At 42.3% G+C, this 18643-nt stretch overlaps 1 protein-coding gene across 1 annotated transcript in view; it reads right to left on the bottom strand.

Moving 5' to 3' along the window:
• Positions 1 to 18643, bottom strand: part of LOC126106294 (putative ATP-dependent RNA helicase DHX57) — a 228608-nt gene that overhangs the window by 61295 nt on the left and 148670 nt on the right. The window contains exon 15 of the mRNA XM_049912514.1: positions 9509 to 9651. Coding sequence (XP_049768471.1) covers positions 9509 to 9651 — 143 coding nt within the window. The remainder of the gene's footprint in view (positions 1 to 9508; positions 9652 to 18643) is intronic.

Raw genomic sequence — 18643 nt, 5'->3', positions numbered from 1 at the left:
GAAATGATGAGGACAGCATAAACACCCAGTCCCTGGGGCGGAGAAAATCCGTGACCTGAACGGCAATCGAACCTGGGATCCCTGATCCACGGGCAGCAATGCTAGCCGGTAGACCACAAGCTACAGACAAAGTGTTAATGTGAAGAATATCGAGGTGCACCATGGTTAACAATACACATTAAAGAGTTGTGTGTAACTGGTCAGGTAAGTCATTTCAATGGTGAGAGAAAGACAATGGCATAACGCCTACAAGAGAACTGTACCTAATAAAGCACAGTGTCAATCAAACCAAAATTTGGCTTGAAGACAGCTCTACCTAATACACTTACCACAATAACAAAAATCAGAAGTTTCCTTTACACCAGCTAGTGTTTTTCTTTTATGCTGAGAAGTAAACTACCTATGATTGCTATAGACTATTTTGTAATTAACTACTGAATCATAATTATCCAACAGTTTAAATCATCTACACACTTAGTTAACATGCATACAATAAGATTTAATGTCTAAGGGACTCTCTGTTGGTAATGGGTTGAAGGTGTCCTGTAGCATACTGTTGCTTTAAAAACTGATATAGCTGATCTTTATATGTTCCATAACAGAGAGAAAAGAAACTGCAGCATCAGATTGTATTACGGTGTGCTGAAAACTGGCTTGTGAATTTCTAACTAAATATAAAACATGAAGCTGAATGCAAAATATAAACCAGAATTTTAAATCATAACAGCATCGTCAACAATGATGTTGCTTAACGGACAGATACACACCCACCGAGATGATGCTGTGTTCACAATAGGATTGAAAAAATTATATCAACTACCCTGCTCTGTGCACAATAGGATAGACAACATTATACCAATTATGTTATTATTAGCTGAAAACAGCCACAAATAGATTGGAAGAATTTTTATACTAATTATATTTTACAATAAATGGTAGTAGCTGCTTTTCACAAATCAAACCTCAACTAATTTACTTGGCAGTCTGTAAGAAAGGAAAGCACATTTATCTGAGTAAGCCTAGTTGGGTATTTTATTGGATTTAATATGCACTTTCTGACAAACACAATGTCACAGTGATGTAACGCACTGGTGAAAAGTTTTCGAGACAGCAGATAACTTACAGAATGGGTGCAGTTGGTTACCTGTTACGCGCTGCCCATCCAACCTACTCTGCAGATAGATTTCCTGTGCCATACTCTCACACAAAGCTAATCCTTCCACCATCCTGAAGACTCAGTTACAAAGGGGTGCCTCCCTTTGCCACCCAGTACTGGAATAACTTAACCGTATGCCTGGAAACATGGGGACATTCTACCCAAGATTGATTGTACCCCTCCTAAAGTGGCGTTCTGCCACCCATTCAGCCTATACTATATTCTGGTCCATCCCTATGATACCCTCACTCCCATCCCCTTCGCGTAGGTGCCATATCCGTGACCAAGACCCAGGTTCAAGACCTGCCCAATCCACCAACTCAACAATCCGTAATACAGTCCTTCCAGGGGTTCATCCTATTCCATCAGAAATAAGGGGCAACTGTAAAAATGGCCAAGTCATCTACCACCTCTTCTGTAAACACTGCACAGCTTTTTATGTTGGTATGGTAATCAATCGTCTGTCAACCAGAATCAATGGCCACGACCAAACTGTGGCCAAGGACAAAATTCTCCTCCCAGTGGAACAACATACAGTTGAACACAACATGCTCATGTTCAATGGCTACATTCAGATCCTTACACCAGCCACCAGCTTTCCTGAAATGCGCAGATGGGAGTTATCCTTGCTACTTATCCTCTGCTCCTCCAATCCTCATGGCCTCAACCTCCACTAACCGACTGTCCCCTGACCTTCTACCCAACAGCTTCCCCTTCCTCTGTCCTGTCACCCCTCCTAATCCTCATCCCCACATCATCATCATCACGTGCCACACCTCACCAGCATGTATCACATGCCTAGCCAACCCACCTGCAGCCCCTCCCTCCCAATTTCCTAGTCGGCAAACCAGCTGCCTCGTCCACACTGCTAGTTGCCCATCTCAACCACTTTTCCATCCGCCTGCCTTTCTTTTCCTCACTTGCACTAGCTCTAGCTTGACTATCTCCTTTACTCCTAAATTATTTTCATAAAGCAAAAACTTATATATAAGTCATTCACGGAATTCTGATAACTGGACTCATGAAAGGAAAAACACTGATCAACAACCTAAGTAATCACAAGGGTATAGCATTTACAAGGAAATACCAAAGAAAAGAGAAATGAAGCAATGTCCACAATTTCGAACAGGATTTGTGATCAAATTCAAAATAATAGTATCCACAATAGAATTTAAAGCACAATTGCCTAGGCTTTCAACACTAACTATAAAAGCTTCAAATAGAATACACTAAATAATGAATACAAACACCATTACTAATGATAAAGATACTAGGAGAAACACAGAAGATGTCAAGTTGCCCGTCCAGTAAGTCCCACCTGACCCGGGGTTCTGAACAACTTTTCTGAGCTCTCCCAATCTCCTAAAACTCACCAGTCCTTTTCCTTCAGCCCTCTTCCTTCTCCTTCAGTCCTTCTGCCACAAGGAGCCACTGGCTCCAAAAGCTTGCAAATTTCTTTACATTTACAAGTGTGATCTCCTGCAGCCACTTTGTTAGTACTTTTTATTTACCCAATTATATTATATTTTCAAAAATTGATTATTTACTCTGGTACAGATAAGACGTGGAGCTTTTGCATCTGGCAGCAACAAATGTCAACAAAAGTGATACCAAATGCTCAGTTAGAAATGGAAAATAGATATATAGATGTTATAGGGAAATGACCAATAAAAAGATGTACAAACAAGAATGGCACAAAGCTGACACAATTCTGCGGAAAGCATGCTGTGATCTCAAAGTCAAGATACTTCATAAGAAGACAAAATAAACTGAAAATCTGAAAACACCAAGACGGGAAAAAAAAGAATGGCATCTGGATCATATCTGCATGGGCAAGAACAACAAGAGGGAAATTTAAAATGTGGTTTCCCTCAGAGGAAGTAAAACCTGTTCAAATCATTGCTGATTAATATAAAAATCTGATTCACACAACTGATAAAGAAAAATTTTGACCCCAAAAAGAAGAGAACCTATGACTGTCACGAACTGATAAAAAAACAATGGATATGAAGAACGAACTACAAATATAAAATTAACAGGTGAGCTACAGAAAGTAATTTCTCAGCTGAACAAGTGGCCCAATAAACCCAAGAAAAAATGACAATGGTGGAATGATGAATGTTATAAAACAGTAAAAGACAGATGCCAGGTCAGGTTAAGACATCAGTGCCAAAAACAGAAGATTCACACTTGGAAGTCATGCGTCAAAGAAAAATGAACCACAAAAATAATCAAGAGGGTTAAACGCCAATACCCAGAAGGTATCCTTTTCACAGAAACAAAGAGAGAGAAAACAAACCCACAAGATTGCTCCAAAACATTTAGGAGAGAACTCCATATGCAAAGTTCTCCAACACTAATTCTAAAAGATAAAAACAGCAAAATGACCCATAGCAATAGAGGATACAGAAAACTTAGCAGAAAAATATAACAAACTACGTAACTGAGAAAATCCCCATAACTACAGGGCTATTACAAATGATTGAAGCGATTTCATAAATTCACTGTAGCTCCATTCATTGACATATGGTCATGACACACTATAGATACGTAGAAAAACTCATAAAGTTTTGTTCGCCTGAAGCCGCACTTCAGGTTTCTGCCGCCAGAGCGTTCGAGAGCGCACTGAGACAAAGTGGTGACAGGAGCCGAGAAAGCGTATGTCGTGTTTGAAATGCACTCACATCAGTCAGTCATAACAGTGAAACGACACTTCAGGACGAAGTTCAACAAAGATCCACCAACTGCTAACTCCAATCGGCGATGGTATGCGCAGTTTAAAGCTTCTGGATGCCTCTGTAAGGGGAAATCAACGGGTCGGCCTGCAGTGAGCGAGGAAACAGTTGAACGTGTGCGGGCAAGTTTCATGCGTGTATCTGGACATGCTGGAAAATTGGCTCATGCCACAACTGGAGACCGACAGCGCCGACTTCAACAGGATGGTGCTCCACCACATTTCCATCATGATGTTTGGCATTTCTTAAACAGGAGATTGGAAAACCGATGAATCGGCCGTGGTGGAGATCATGATCAGCAATTCATGTCATGGCCTCCACGCTCTCCCGACTTAACCCCATCCGATTTCTTTCTGTGAGGTTATGTGAAAGATTCAGTGTTTAAACCTCCTCTACCAAGAAACGTGCCAGAACTGCGAGCTCGCACAATGATGCTTTCAAACTCATTGATGGGTACATGCTGCGCCGAGTGTGGGAGGAACTTGATTATCGGCTTGATGTCTGCCGAATCACTAAAGGTGCACATATCGAACATTTGTGAATGCCTAAAAAAACTTTTTGATTTTTGTATGTGTGTGCAAAGCATTGTGAAAATATCTCAAATAATAAAGTTATTGTAGAGCTGTGAAATCTCTTCAATCGTTTGTAATAACCCTGTACATTAAACACAGAAACCACAATAAAAACACAGCCAGGAAATATAAACCTGCCAACAATGTATGAAATATACAAAGCTTTAATAGAGCTTAAGAACTACAAAGCATGTAGAAAAGATCAAACATCTGTGCAACTCTGAAAACATTTAGCATAATCAGCAAAGATGCTGTTACACCACAACACAGCAACAGGAACAAATAACTACCAGAACACTGGATTACATCTATAATGCATTCATTACACAAAAGAAAGAAAAACAATTCTGAATTGTTGCATCTAGGTCTATTACAGGGGTATGAGCCATGAGGTAAGGAGTTGGGAGCTGGGGTTGTGTAAGGATGGATGAATATATTGTGTAAGTTCAGTGGATGGCGGAATACCACCTATAGGAGGGGTGGAAAGGATAGTGGGCAGGATATTTCTCATTTCAGGGCACAATCAGAGGTAACTGAAACCCTGGCAGAGAATGTAATTCAGTTGCTCCAGTTCCAGATGGTACTGAGTTACGAGGGGATGCTCCTCTGTGTCCGGACTGTGGGACTTCGGGAGGTGATGGGAGACTGGAAAGATAAGGCATGGGAGATTTGTTTTTGTACAAGGTTGGGAGGATAATTACGGTCAGTGAAGGCTTCAGTGAGACCCTCGGCAGATTTTGAGAGGGACTGCTTGTCACTGCAAATGCGACGACCATGGGTGGCTAGGCTGTATGGAAGGGACTTCTTGGTATGGAACGAGTGGCAGCTGTCGAAGTGGAGGTATGCCTGGTGGTTAGTAGGTTTGATATGGACGGAGGTACTGATGTAGCCATCTCTGAGGTGGAGGGCAACATCTAGGAAGGTGGCTTGTTGGGTTGAGTGGGACCAGGTGAAGCAAATGGGGTAGAAGTTGTTGACGTTCTGGAAGAATGTGGATAGGGTGGCCTACCTTCAATCCAGATAGCAAAGATGTCATCAATGAATCTGAACCAGGTGGGTGCTTAGGATTATGGGATTTTATGAAGGATTCCTCTAGATGCCCCATGAATAGGTTGGCATAGGATGGTGCCATACAGGTGCTCATAGCCGTACCCCAGATTTGTTTGTAGGTAATGCCTTCAAAGGAGAAGCAATTGTGGGTGAGGATATAGTTGGTCATGGTGACTAGGAAGGAGTTTGTTGGTTTGCAATCTATAGGGCATCTGGAAAGATAGTGTTCAATAGCAGTAAGGCCATGGGCATTAGAAATGTAAGTGCACAGGGAGGTGGCATCATTAGTGAGGAGCAGGGCACCTTGTGGTAAAGGGACAGGAACCTTAGACAGTCGGTGGAGGAAATGGTTCGTACATTTTACATAGGAGGATAGGTTATGGGTAATAGGTTGAAGCAAAGATTCTCTCAGGGTGGGAGTGCAGGGAGGGGGAGGGGTAAGTAGAGAGATGGACTTGGGGAGAAGTTCTGCGATGGGCCTAAGGATTTGAGTAGTGACTGGACATCCAGCTGGATTACTGGAATGGGGTCACTGTGGCAAGGTTTGTAGGTGGAAGTATCTGATAGCTGGCGGAGTCCTTCCACGAGGTAATCCTTGCGGTTAACAACAACCATGGTGGAGCCTTTGTCTGCAGGTAGGGTTATAAGGTTGGGATCCGTTTTTAGATGGTGGACTGCGGTTCGTTCTATGGATGTAAGGTTAGTTTGCATGTTGAGGGATTTGAGGAAGGTTCGAGGTTAAGAAATTATTAAGTTAACAGGGGGTGGTTTGGAGTCAGTGGGGGCAGATCACGGTTGGATAGAGGAGTGGACTGAGTTAGGCAAGGTTCAATATTGGTCTTTGGTGGAGTCTGACTGGTCGGGTTGGTGGCGAAAAAGTGTTTCCACTTTAGGGACCAGGAGAAGGAGAGAAGGTCTTTAACAAGTCCTGCATGACTTAATTTGGGAGTGGGGCAAAGGGTAAGGCCTTTGGAAAGGACCGATATTTCTGTGGGAATAAGGCTTCTGGAAGAAAGGTTCATGACTGTGTGGCAGGTCTGTTTAGGTTCTGGGTTCTGTGTGGTGGTGGTGGGAGGGAGTTTTGGAGGGTGGGTAAGTGTAGCAGGTCTGCAACACAGGGTCTGTCAGCTATGAGGGGATGTGGGGGAGGTTTGGTGATAGTTGTAGAGGTGGTGGACACTGGTACTCCTAGGTGGGAATAGAAAGTGAGCAGGATCGAGAACTTTTTGAGGTGGCGTTGTGCATGTTGCTCAAGGTCCTGCAGGGCAAGAGTTTCAATGTGTGTTATGGGTTCCAAGAGTCCTGTAACCACTGTGCTGTATTCTATGTAGGCACGACAGCCAACAAGCTGTCTGTCTGGATGAATGGCCACTAACAAACTGTGGTCAAAAAACAAGTGGTCCATCCTGTTGCTGAACACGCCGCCAAACACGATATCCCTCATCTCAATGACTGCTTCACAGACTGTACCACATGGATCCTTCCCACCAACACCAGCTTTTCTGAATTGCGCAGGTGGGAACTTTCCCTGCAATGCATCCTACGTTCCCGTAACCCTCCTGGCCTCAATCTTCATTGGTCACTGTCCTCACCCATCCAGCCCCCTCCCTGTTCCCATTTCAGCACTACACAGCTGTCATTTCACCACCACACCAAGTCTTTTAACTTCTTTTTATTTCTCTCCTTCCCAATACTTAACCCCCACCCCTCCCCACCTTCTCTCCAGCCATCCGTCTAAACTGCAGCATTTCACTGTATGCCACCCCCACCGTACCACCCCTCCACTCCCCGAGCCAGCCTCCTCCTTACCCCCATCCAGTCACCACTCCCATCATGCACTGGTGCTGCTGCTTGCAGTGTGTTTTCAGTTGCCTGAGACTGTGTGTGTGTGTGTGTGTGTGTGTGTGTGTGTGTGTGTGTGTGTGTGTGTGTGTGAGGGCGCACGCGCGTGCGTATGTGTGCAAGGCCTTAATGGCCGAAAGCTATAATTGTGTGAATATTTTTGTTGTGCCTATCGTGACTCCGCATCTCTGCTATATGGGGAGCAGCAACTTTCCTTCCCTAACATTGTTACATTCCATCCTGGATTTTCCACTGTTTGATTTAAGTGACAATATAATCATACCAGCTTTCAACAGATGTCCATACAATCATATTCTGCATGGAAGATGGCATTCCAGTCAACAGACAACCATGCCAGCGATGACGTCAGGACAGTCATCAGACTGGGTAGTATTTGTTGGACAGTCCCACATCTATAATTGCTGTGTACAGCCACAGACAAGACACCTGCAGGCTCTCTGGAGTAGAGAGCCCTAGGAAGAATGGAAGCAGGACAATCGAAAACTAATGTGGCCCGATGGTTTAATGTAAATCATTGTGTTCTTTCTCAAATGTGATAACAGTTTGTAGAGACCAAACCTGTATCCCAAAGACCAGAGTAGGGCTGACAACATGTGACAACAGAAAGAGAGGACCGTTTATCGGCTGTAAGAGAGCGATGGTACCGCCTTAGTACTGCACAGCAATTGGCATCTGATCTCACAGCATCCACTGGATGTGTTGTATCGAGGCAAATGGGATAGAAAAGGCTAAAGTGGGGGTGGCCTTTATTGTCCGAGACTAGCTGTAAGTGTACCTCTGACATGTCTTCTCAAAAGGGAACGTCTAGAGGGGAGTCATCAACATGGCACCACGACACTTGAACAGCGGGCCAATGATCTTTTTGCAGCTGAATTCCGATGTGTTCTGAAGACGGATTCTCAACGGATTTGCATCTGGAGGGAATGTGGAACATTATTTCAGGACCCAAACTTGGTGGAAAGAGACTGATATGGGATTATGCTGACCACTTGAACAGTTCTTCCTGAAACTGTATAAGTGAATCGATAAGTTTTAACTGCTGTCAGGTATCGTGGCAAGATCTTAGGACCCCACATGTGGTTGTTTTGTGGTGCTATGGGCCCAGACATTATACCGATGGACAATAACGCTCAACCCCACACAGCACAGGCGGTTGATGTTTTCTTGGAAATGGAAAATATTGCACACAGGGCATGGCCTGCTCACTTTTACGATTTGAATCCCATAGAGCATTCTGGGATGTATTGCGGAGACGAGTTGTAAGACGTCAGCATCAACCAACCACTCCCCTAGGCTTGCAAGCAGCTCTGCAGGAAAAATGGGTGTTATTACCTCAACATGGGATTGATGACATCATTCCCTGCATGTTCTGTTGTTGTCTGGCCTGTCTTGCCGTCAGAGGTGGTCGCACCACAAACTGAGCACATGAATCAATTGTCAGAATGTGTGTGCAAATAGGTTAAGTTGGAAAAAAACAAAGAACATTTTTGTCTACTGTTATGCATGTTGCAGTTGATCATGTTCATATTTTGTACATTATTTCTACTTTCACCTGTTTACACTGTTTTGTGTCAAAATAAACACAACCTTGCAAAATTTCTGTTTATTCCTTTAATTCTGGACACTAGCATGGTTCAGTATAAATTATTGTATGCAAGATAAAAGACCCTTGCATTAAGAAATCGTTTAAATCATCAACATCCTGACACATTTTTCCACTGATACAATGTACAGTAATAATTGTAAAAGTAATTCGTTCCATATCATGCAAGTAACTAACTAAAGCAAACATTATTCACAGAAATGCTGTACCTTCTTGTGAGAGTTTTCAGTTAAAAACATTTGCAGTGTCAACAGCCAAGAGTACCTAGCACACTTACAAGTAACAACATAGATAGTACAATGTCTTCTACCTTATTTTGCACAGCAAATCCCCTCACAGTGCTTGTACCTGTAGTTGAGGTTCACACCGCATATTACTAGTTCAAAACATACACTTTTTGTGAGCTCTTCCTCCTTTGGCACACAGTGAAGTGGTCAGGAGATAACAACACCATAAGGAGAAACTCTTTTTTTTGGAAAATAAAGGTTCCCCTGTTACCCACAGTGACACAGTAGCTTTATTTAATCACCTGAACACAAGTGCCTGCTCGTCACTTGAGAGGGATGAATGGAGAGGAACAAGCAGAAACTTGCCTGCCCTTGAGCCCAAAACAGGGTGTTCAGTCAGCTGATCATACAGTGTCATTATCTCAGCCATACCAGGCAAGAAGACCTGCAAAACAAACAAAATTTAAACTCAGTACTACTATTAATTGCCATAAACAAATTACACACAGAGAAACAGCCACTGTAGTTCTAAATTTTTAGCTACTGAGCAAAGTCCTTCATAAATGACTTTGTCCAATAGCTAAATACCTAACACTACACTACCGAATGAGCCTGTCCGCTATTCAACACTTCCCCTACTCAGTGAGTAGCAACCCACCCCAAAAATAACTTTTTAAATTATCAATAACTGGATTTGTATACCATACTTGATGTTCTATAGGTTTAAAGGAGACCACTCACCGAAAAGCAGAAGCATTGAGTTGTTGACAGGAACACACAAAAGAAAGACAACATGCTGACTTCCGTAGTTATCGTTTGATGAGCTACAATAAAAAACAAACACACGTATGCTGCCACACAGTGCTGGATAGACTAACAGTGTCGCTGCTATTTTTCAAGTGGACTAGTTGTGGTGGGGATCATATCGGGTGGTGTGGGCAGAGGCAGAGGCAGAGGGAGGTGGGAGGCAGGGTCAGAGGTGGGGGTGGGTGGCTAGTGGCTCAGGGGGAGGCAGGAATGCTGGGAAGGGGAGGTGGAGGGGGTCTGGAAAATGGCCTAGCAAGATTGTAGCAGTTGATGTGTAGTGGCACACGCTAAAGGCAACATGGGCCATGAATTGGGAGGGGGTGACAGGGCAGAGGAAGGGGAAACTGTTGGGTGGAGGGTGCACGAACACTGGGTTACCCGAGATTCTACATGGGATTCTAAAAGGTTAGAGGGTTGCCTGAGATTCTATAATAACTTTCTTACAACATTTCTACAAGTTTTGTACTTATAATATGACAACTCGTATTTCAAATACTTGGGAAGCATAAAAGAAGAAAGCAGGAGAAATGATAAGGAGATTACCAGAAGTGGAAGGCAGGCACATGGATTTCTGCAATGTGAGAAGCCTGTTCTGGAGCAAGGACGTACTGCCAAAAACCAAACAAGTGTTATACCGAGTATATTACACTCCAGTACTCATGTATGCATCAGAAACATGGTTAATGAAAAAAAGGCACAAGAGCAGGTTACGGGCTTGAAAGACGAAACCTTCAAAGGAGCTACCAGAACAGACAGAGTAAGGAATGAGACCACCACAGAAATAGTGAAAGAGAAGCCTGTGCAAGAGACTACAGAAAAGACAAGGTTAAAATGCAATGAGCATGTTAAAAGAATGGGTGTTGGCAGGAATTTTAAGAGAGGCTCATATGCAATTATGTAGGAAGCAAGAAACCTAGAGGAAGGCCAAGAGACAATACATCATCGAAGTGGAGGAATGTGCTATAAAGAGAGGAGAAGACTGGGACGGAGTAGAGGGAAAAATGTGGTGGAATTACAGAAAAAGATGGAGAGGTTTATCTTCCAAACAGACCCAGACAGGCGCTACAAACTGTACAAGAAGAACGAATATTTATATTCTGTACAATAAATTTTATATGTGTGGAGCCCAGTCAATTATTAGTGGGTGTCCACTAACATTCGTTGTACAAGTTCTCTCGTCTTGTCATTTATCCCGAATCTTCCAGCTCTTTTATATTACATAATGATTTGTTGCTTTGGTAATGTTGTTTGTCTTGCTTCTGAAGGTCTTCGATACTGATGGTGGAGATTGAGGGAATGCAACACACACACACACACACACACACACACACACACACACGATGAAGCAACCTTTGGTTGCGAAAGCTTGAAATTTGAAGCAACCTTTGGTTGCGAAAGCTTGAAATTTGTGTGTGTGTTTGTGTGTTTTTTATTGTGTCTATCAACATACCAATGCTTTCTTGTTTGGTAAGGGTGTGTGCAGACACCACACCAGAAGATGTTTGTATCTGGTTGCTGGTCTCTGCTAGACTCCACTGATCACACCTGAGACAATGGTCTGAGAGAGAGATAACAGCCAAAGGCTCCTTTGGGCCTCATGTTGTTTCTTGTTGGGTGTTAGGAAAAATATGAACTGATGTATTACTATTCACTTCCTTTCATATACAGGGTGTCCCATTTATCTTGCTCACTCAGAGTAACTTTTTTCCAATGCATTAAATGAAAAAGCGTTTCAACCAATGTTTCTTAACTTCATTAGGTAGTTCTTGCTGAGGATAAATGTTTTATGTATCCCCACATATGTAAGAGATATGGGATAGAGGTTATATTTTTTAAATGGAACCATGTACTTTTTATCCAAGAATACACTTATTCTCTCTAAGAGATTTTCAAAAATGTATTACACTGTACCATTTTTGTCAATAAAACGTAGATGTGCAAACTATGAAGAGTACACAGGTTTTGAAGGAAGAGCTGTTTACTGTCTTGATTGTGCACATTACGTTCCCAATGTAGTGTTTTAGTAGAGGTGTGGGTTTTGTGTATTACTTCTGACACATGTTAACACAGAGCTTTGTCATAAGTACTGTAATACAGTACTGTACAATAACAAGATCAAATTATTGTACAGTGAAGTACTGTAGCATTCTATGTTTACGGGTAATTTGTAAAATGTTCACACGCACCTTAAAGAGGTTAAATGATTTAGTTAATGAAATGCACTGAACGGATATTTAAATTAGAGAACTTATATATTATTTATCATTTCCATAGTTACTAGTTTCTTGGATAAAATGGTAGAATGTGATACGGTTTTGAACAGCTCTTTGAGAGGATGAGACCCTTCGATACAATTTATACAATTCCAATTAAAACATTTAACCTCTATGCCATGTCTCCTACATCTATGGGTGTACATAAAATGTACACTCTCAGCAAGAACTGTCCAGTGATGTTAAAAAACACTGGTTGAAACAATTTTTCATTTAAAGCACTAGAAAAAAAAGTTATTTTGGTGAGCAGGATACACAGGACACCGTATATGTACGGCAAGAGAAATAAGAATACAGCTAGAGACAGTACGACATTGTCAATTCAATGAAAGCTGCATTCAAATGATGGGAAAAAGCATCCCAATTCAAAGGAATTTTTGTTTTTCCAATAATGTAATAATTTCTATGTCTACTGTCAAAAATTTCTAAATTCTGTAATTTCCTCAAACTCTTACGGGAAGTTACATAACATTTACTTTGTTATAGCGATTCACTATGATTAAGTCTAATTTAAGAACTCTTACAAAAGATTCATTTGCAACTTATGAATGAAATCATTTACTGGAGCAAATCTAAAGCAAGCTTTCAGATTCCTAAAACAAGCAAAATAAGAACAGCTATATGCTTGCAGAACATACTGGGACTACCGTATTTACTCGAATCTAAGCCGCACTTTTTTTCCGGTTTTTGTAATCCAAAAAACCGCCTGCGGCTTAGAATCGAGTGCAAAGTAAGCGGAAGTTCTGAAAAATGTTGGTAGATGCCGCCACAACTAACTTCTGCCATCGAATATATGTAGCGCTACAACAGGCATGTTTTGCAGGCACAAAGATAAATACTGGCGCCAAAACCCCTTCGTCGGTAAATAAATTTAAAAAAAAGGTGGAAAACGAGCTTTTTTTCTCCGCCCCGAGTTTCGACCACTGCACTTTCATACATTATCCAACGAAGTAAATAGAAATTTCGTATTGTTCATCTTCTAGCAGCATTTCAATGTACTATGAAAATCCGACTGGCAAGACTGTTTGGGATGTTTGTCAATATGGGAAACTCTACGTCCTGAATTTTTTCCTACCTGTGAGAAGAGATGGTTGCTACTAGGAACTTTTATGAATTGTGAATCACATGCAGTATTCTCTTCACCATAAGAATAATACGAATATAAACAGTTTGCCATGTATTCTTTCGTGTTTGCTGCTGTCTCATTTATCCTATCTGCCTAATAAACTACAAAACTAGAGCGAGACAACAGCAAACGCGGAAGAATACACATATCATGTCATGTTTATATTCGTATTATTCTTATGCCTAATAGTGATACAGTCAGAAATGAAGCACGGTAATTGACTAGATTTTTAAATCTAAGATGACTAATTTCTGTGCAGAATATAATGCACTAAAGAAGCGTCTGCAAAGATTTTCAAATGGAGAAAAATGTTCGCTAAACTCTCGTTCAGAACATCTTCCATCATATGCAGTCTATTATTTGGTTCTTGTTGATCATTATCAAATAAAGCAGCAGTGTAAGAGCGCACAAGAGCAAGCCATGCCGTGAGCGGCGACAGGCCGTAAACACTCATTATCAGAATGCGACAAACAATGCATGACACAGTACAGTAATGCATTTTCAGCTTAGAGTGACGTAAACACATAACGGCACTTATCAGATCAAAGAAAAATAAGCAATCAATTCAAACCAGACGAAGCACGTGAAAAAGGAAGGGTACCCGTATAAATACGGACGGAGCGCCTGATGCATAGCAATGGCTATCTGGTAAAGCTTAACTGCTAAGCTTACGACACGAACCAAACTACTGTAGCTGTATCGTCATTCATTTGACCTAAATTGTGTCTCGTATTATAATGGACCAACTTTGTTTCGATTTGGAGGTGCGGCCTAAAACTTTTATCTCCCCTTGAATTTCGAGTCTCAAACTTCAGGTGCGACTTAGATTCGGGAAATTTTTTTTTCCTTTATTTCGAGTCTCATTTTTAAGGTGCGGCTTAGATTCGAGTGCGGCTTAGATTCGAGTAAATACGGTACTTTCTTTTTCTGATGACACTGTAATATTCTTATCTAAGTGTTACTGGAAGACTGTAACAGAGGAATTTTAAAAGTAGGCCTGAAAATAAATTGTAATAAGACTGACATGATATATAATCAAAAAGCAAATTGTAAATTAAATATGAAAACTCACTGAACTAATCGACAATTTTTTGTATTTAGGGTATTTCAAGATAAATTACATTGTGGAGGTTACTTTGTACTGCTACTAGTCACTTCCTTTCCTGTTCCACACGCAAATGAAGCAAGGGAAAAAGAGATTGTCTACACGTCTCTGTACAAGCCCTAAATTCTATTTTGTCTTGCCTTCACGATTCTTATACAAAATGTAAGTTGGCAGCAGTGCAATCGTTCTGCCGCAAATGCCAGTTCTCTATTTTCTTAATAGTGTTTTGCGAAAAGAATTTGATCTTCCTCTAGGGATTCCCATTTGGGTTTACAAGGCATCTCCTTAATATTCGTGTATTGATCAAACCTAGTTGGTAAGAAATCTAACATTTTGCCTCTGAATTGCTTCGATGTCTTCCTTTAATCTGACCTGGTGAGGATTCCAAACACTCGAGCAGTACTGAAGAAGGGTCACACTAGTCTCCTACATGTGATCTCGTTTATAAATGAGCTACATTTTCCTAGAATTCTCCCAATAAACCAAAGTCGACCATTCACCTTCTCTACTATCGACCTTATGCGCTCATCCTATTATTTATTATTTTCCAATGTTATCCCTAAATTTTCAATTGATCTGATTGTGTCAAGTACAGAATTGTTTTTCCTACTCACGTGCATTAACTTACATTTATCTACATTTGTTGCCACAAGGAGAGGTCCACAATGGCAGGATCAACATTTTTAAAGCAGCTATATGTTGGTGTGGGTCAGAGTCCCACGTGCCACATCCTGGAGCCATTTGTTCTACAGGGCCCTCGTTTGCAGGAAATTGACGAAAAGCAATTTCGTGTGATTCTCTAGTCTTAAAAATAATAGTGTTATCCAGGTCAGTGTTTCAGCATGGTGGTTAGAGATCCATCATTGATGTCCTATAGCTTGTGCAATGACTTATTATGTTTATTCAAGTAACTGGTTTAAATGTAATTATTTTATTTCTAATCCTTTGCCACATTATTTCAATCACCACACTAACTTTATTTGCTCTCGTTCCTTCTTTCTATAATTAGTTTTTCATTTGGTATCTTTCTACATGTGAATTTAATTATTCTTATCTGTCAATCATAAAATTTAAATATCTGAAAGTGTTTATCCATCAGTTAAAAAATGAAAGCTGAAATAATCTACTTAATTGCCTCAATGTTTCCAAAACACGTTTTTCATTACAGGATATACTTTTTTTAGATTGTTATTATCATATAAACATTTAAAACAAATTCTTGTTGTGTTATGGTCAAAATAATCCATCTGAAAATTTAAACGAAAGAACAGATTATAAAGAAAACTAAATTCGTGAAAGAACAGATTACACAGAAAACTTAATTCAAGCAAAAATCAGCAACAGAAATACTGAATTCAATAACGTGGACTGTAATATAAGATGATAATAGAAGAAATTAAATCAATGTTAACACATAAAAATCACATTGGCAAAGATTCAAATGAAAAAGATGAGAGCAAACGAAAAATTTAATATGAGGAGTAAAATGACAGTAGAAAGTATTAGAAATGAAAAAATTACATTTACACCAATTGATTAAATAAAAATAATCATCAAATTTATTTCAATGAAGGTTTAAAAATAAAAAGTTTTAAAACACCTGACTTTATTCAAACCCAGTCTTTTTCATGTCAGGTACATATCTTAAGCCAATAAACTACACCACCACTCTGCAGTATATCAATATTTGTAAAACTCTGGAGTAATAAGCAAAATCCAAAATTTTTATTTGTTGATAATGTGGGTACACTTTGATGAATGTCTGCAGTGTGTGACACCTAGGACCCTAATCTATACCACTGTATAATTGCTTTCAAAAAGTCAATCTGACTCGGGGACCTTTCCATTTAAGTCATCCTACATCCATCAACAGTCACTAAGCAACGCTCTCCCATACACTACATCATCAGCCACACCAGACTGGAGCTCATCCTATCAGTCAGGTTGTTTATGTATATACAGAACAAGAACAGTCCTGGCACACTTCCCTGGGGTACTCCTGATAAGACATCCTTATCTCTGATGAGCACTTGCCATCCAGGACAACACGCTGGCTTCTTTTCATTATGAAGTCTTTGAGCCACTCACATACTGGGAATCTAATCTGTATATTCAGACCTTTGTTAATAATCTGCAGTGGGGCACAGTGCCAAACGCTTCTCAGAAATTTAAAAATATGGGATCTGCTTTTTGCCCTACATCTACAGTTTGCAGGACAATGTGTGAGAAAAGGACATGCTGATTTTTTTGCACAAGCAGTGCTTTCTAGGTCTGCACTGTCTCAAGGAAATTTATTACATTCAAACGTATGATATGGTCAAAAATTCTCCAGCACACCAATGTTAAGTGTTGTAACAGATATCGGAACACTCGCGGGGTTGTAGTGACAGAAATGCAGCAGGACCCGCGGAGCAGCCCGCGAACAACAACACAACGGAAGAGGTCAGACACGACCAACGAAGGACCTTACGACAACAACAACAGACAACAGAGTCAAGAAAACCAAACAAGACAACCACATCCACTCGTAAAGAAAACACGAAAGACAATACACTGTCTAATGCAAGGCGATATGTCCTGAGACGTACGTAAGGTTAGACTGGCAAGCTGAGCGACAGGCAGGCGCTTAAGTACTCGATCGGGGACGCCGCTATTGTCTGCTGCAAACACGTGTTCCACTGTGGCGCCCTCACTCCAAATGCGGGCCAGGAGGCACTCGCTGTCACAGCTTACGGCGCGATGGTACAGAGACCTCTATGGGTCTTCGAAGTCCATGACATCTGGCGGGGATTCAAATTCCGCGGCGCACGGTACCAGATCCCTCCCCCCTGAAACTTGTGCATAGGAGCGGAAATGCACAGGACGGTGCCGAGGCGAGCGGCAGTGGGAAGAGGAGCCGGGCTCATCAACCGCTATTGGCGGGGAGGAAGGGACGCCCGAGGTATCCATGACAGCCGATCCAGAGTCCAGGGCGGGGGAGGGGGCCACCGATCCCCGCCGAGGTGGAGAGGGCCGGCGGCAGGCCCTCGAGGAAACGGGAACCGGGGGCAGGGACGGTGACTCGAGGACTACGTCCGTACCTGAAGGAGGTAGGGACAGAGGCGGCGGCGTGAGTCCTGTAGCGCCACACGGGTGGAGCTGATTATGATGGCAGTGCTCCAAGCCTTTCGATGTCTGCACCGATGTCACACGCCGCCCATGGGCTGCGACGACCGTGGCGGGTGTCCAATCCGCCTCGCGCCCTTACTTGTGGGCCCACACGGCCGTGCCAGGGGCGTACCGCTGCGAGGGCCAGGAGTGGGGGCGGGAGGAGGAGAATGGCATCAGCAGGGGCATGGGCATAGTCAATGGGCATAGTGTGATAGGTGCTCAAAAACAGGGTGATGGCCGACGTGGTTGGAGATGTGTCGATCGCCTTAGTCAACTGTTGTTTAAAAGTGCGGACAAGCCTCTCCGCCGCGCCATTGGATGAAGGGTGGAAAGGTGGGCTACGGATATGTTTGATACCATTGGCCTGACAGAAGTCGTCGAAGGAGGACGCCGTGAATTGGGGACCATTATCGGAGACCAATATGTGTGGCAGACCCTCGATGGCGAGAACCTGGGCCAGGGCTGTGCGTGCGGGGAGCGGGGGAAATACGTGGTCATGTTGGAGTGTAGCCTCCGTGGTGGTGGATGCCATTCGGACAACATATGGGTATTTGGAGTAGGCATAAACAATGAGTAACCACATGACCCCAAAAACGGACCCGCAAAATTGATATGGATGCAATCTCAGGGCCAGCGAGGTACAGGCCAGGGTGCAAATGACTTAGTGGGATTCACCTGGTGACGCACACAGACAGTGCACCCACGGACCAGTTGCTCAAAATCACTATCGATGTTGGGCCAATACACATGCCGGCAAGCCAAAACTTTCATACGGGACATACCCCAGTGCCCGCGGTGTAACAAACTGACCACCCGAAGCCACAAAGCTGTAGGGGTGACCACCCGATGGACATCGGACTCCGTGGCCAACAGAAGGACATCATCGACCACGGAGAGCGTGGGACACTTGGCGCAAAGGGCCAAAATCGGACTGCATCCGATGAGTGACGTAGGACGGCCACCCGTGGACCATGTA

Source organism: Schistocerca cancellata, chromosome 10, assembly GCF_023864275.1.
Source record: "Schistocerca cancellata isolate TAMUIC-IGC-003103 chromosome 10, iqSchCanc2.1, whole genome shotgun sequence".
NCBI classification, from domain to species: Eukaryota; Metazoa; Arthropoda; class Insecta; order Orthoptera; family Acrididae; genus Schistocerca; species Schistocerca cancellata.
This window is presented reverse-complemented; position numbering and strand designations above follow the sequence as displayed.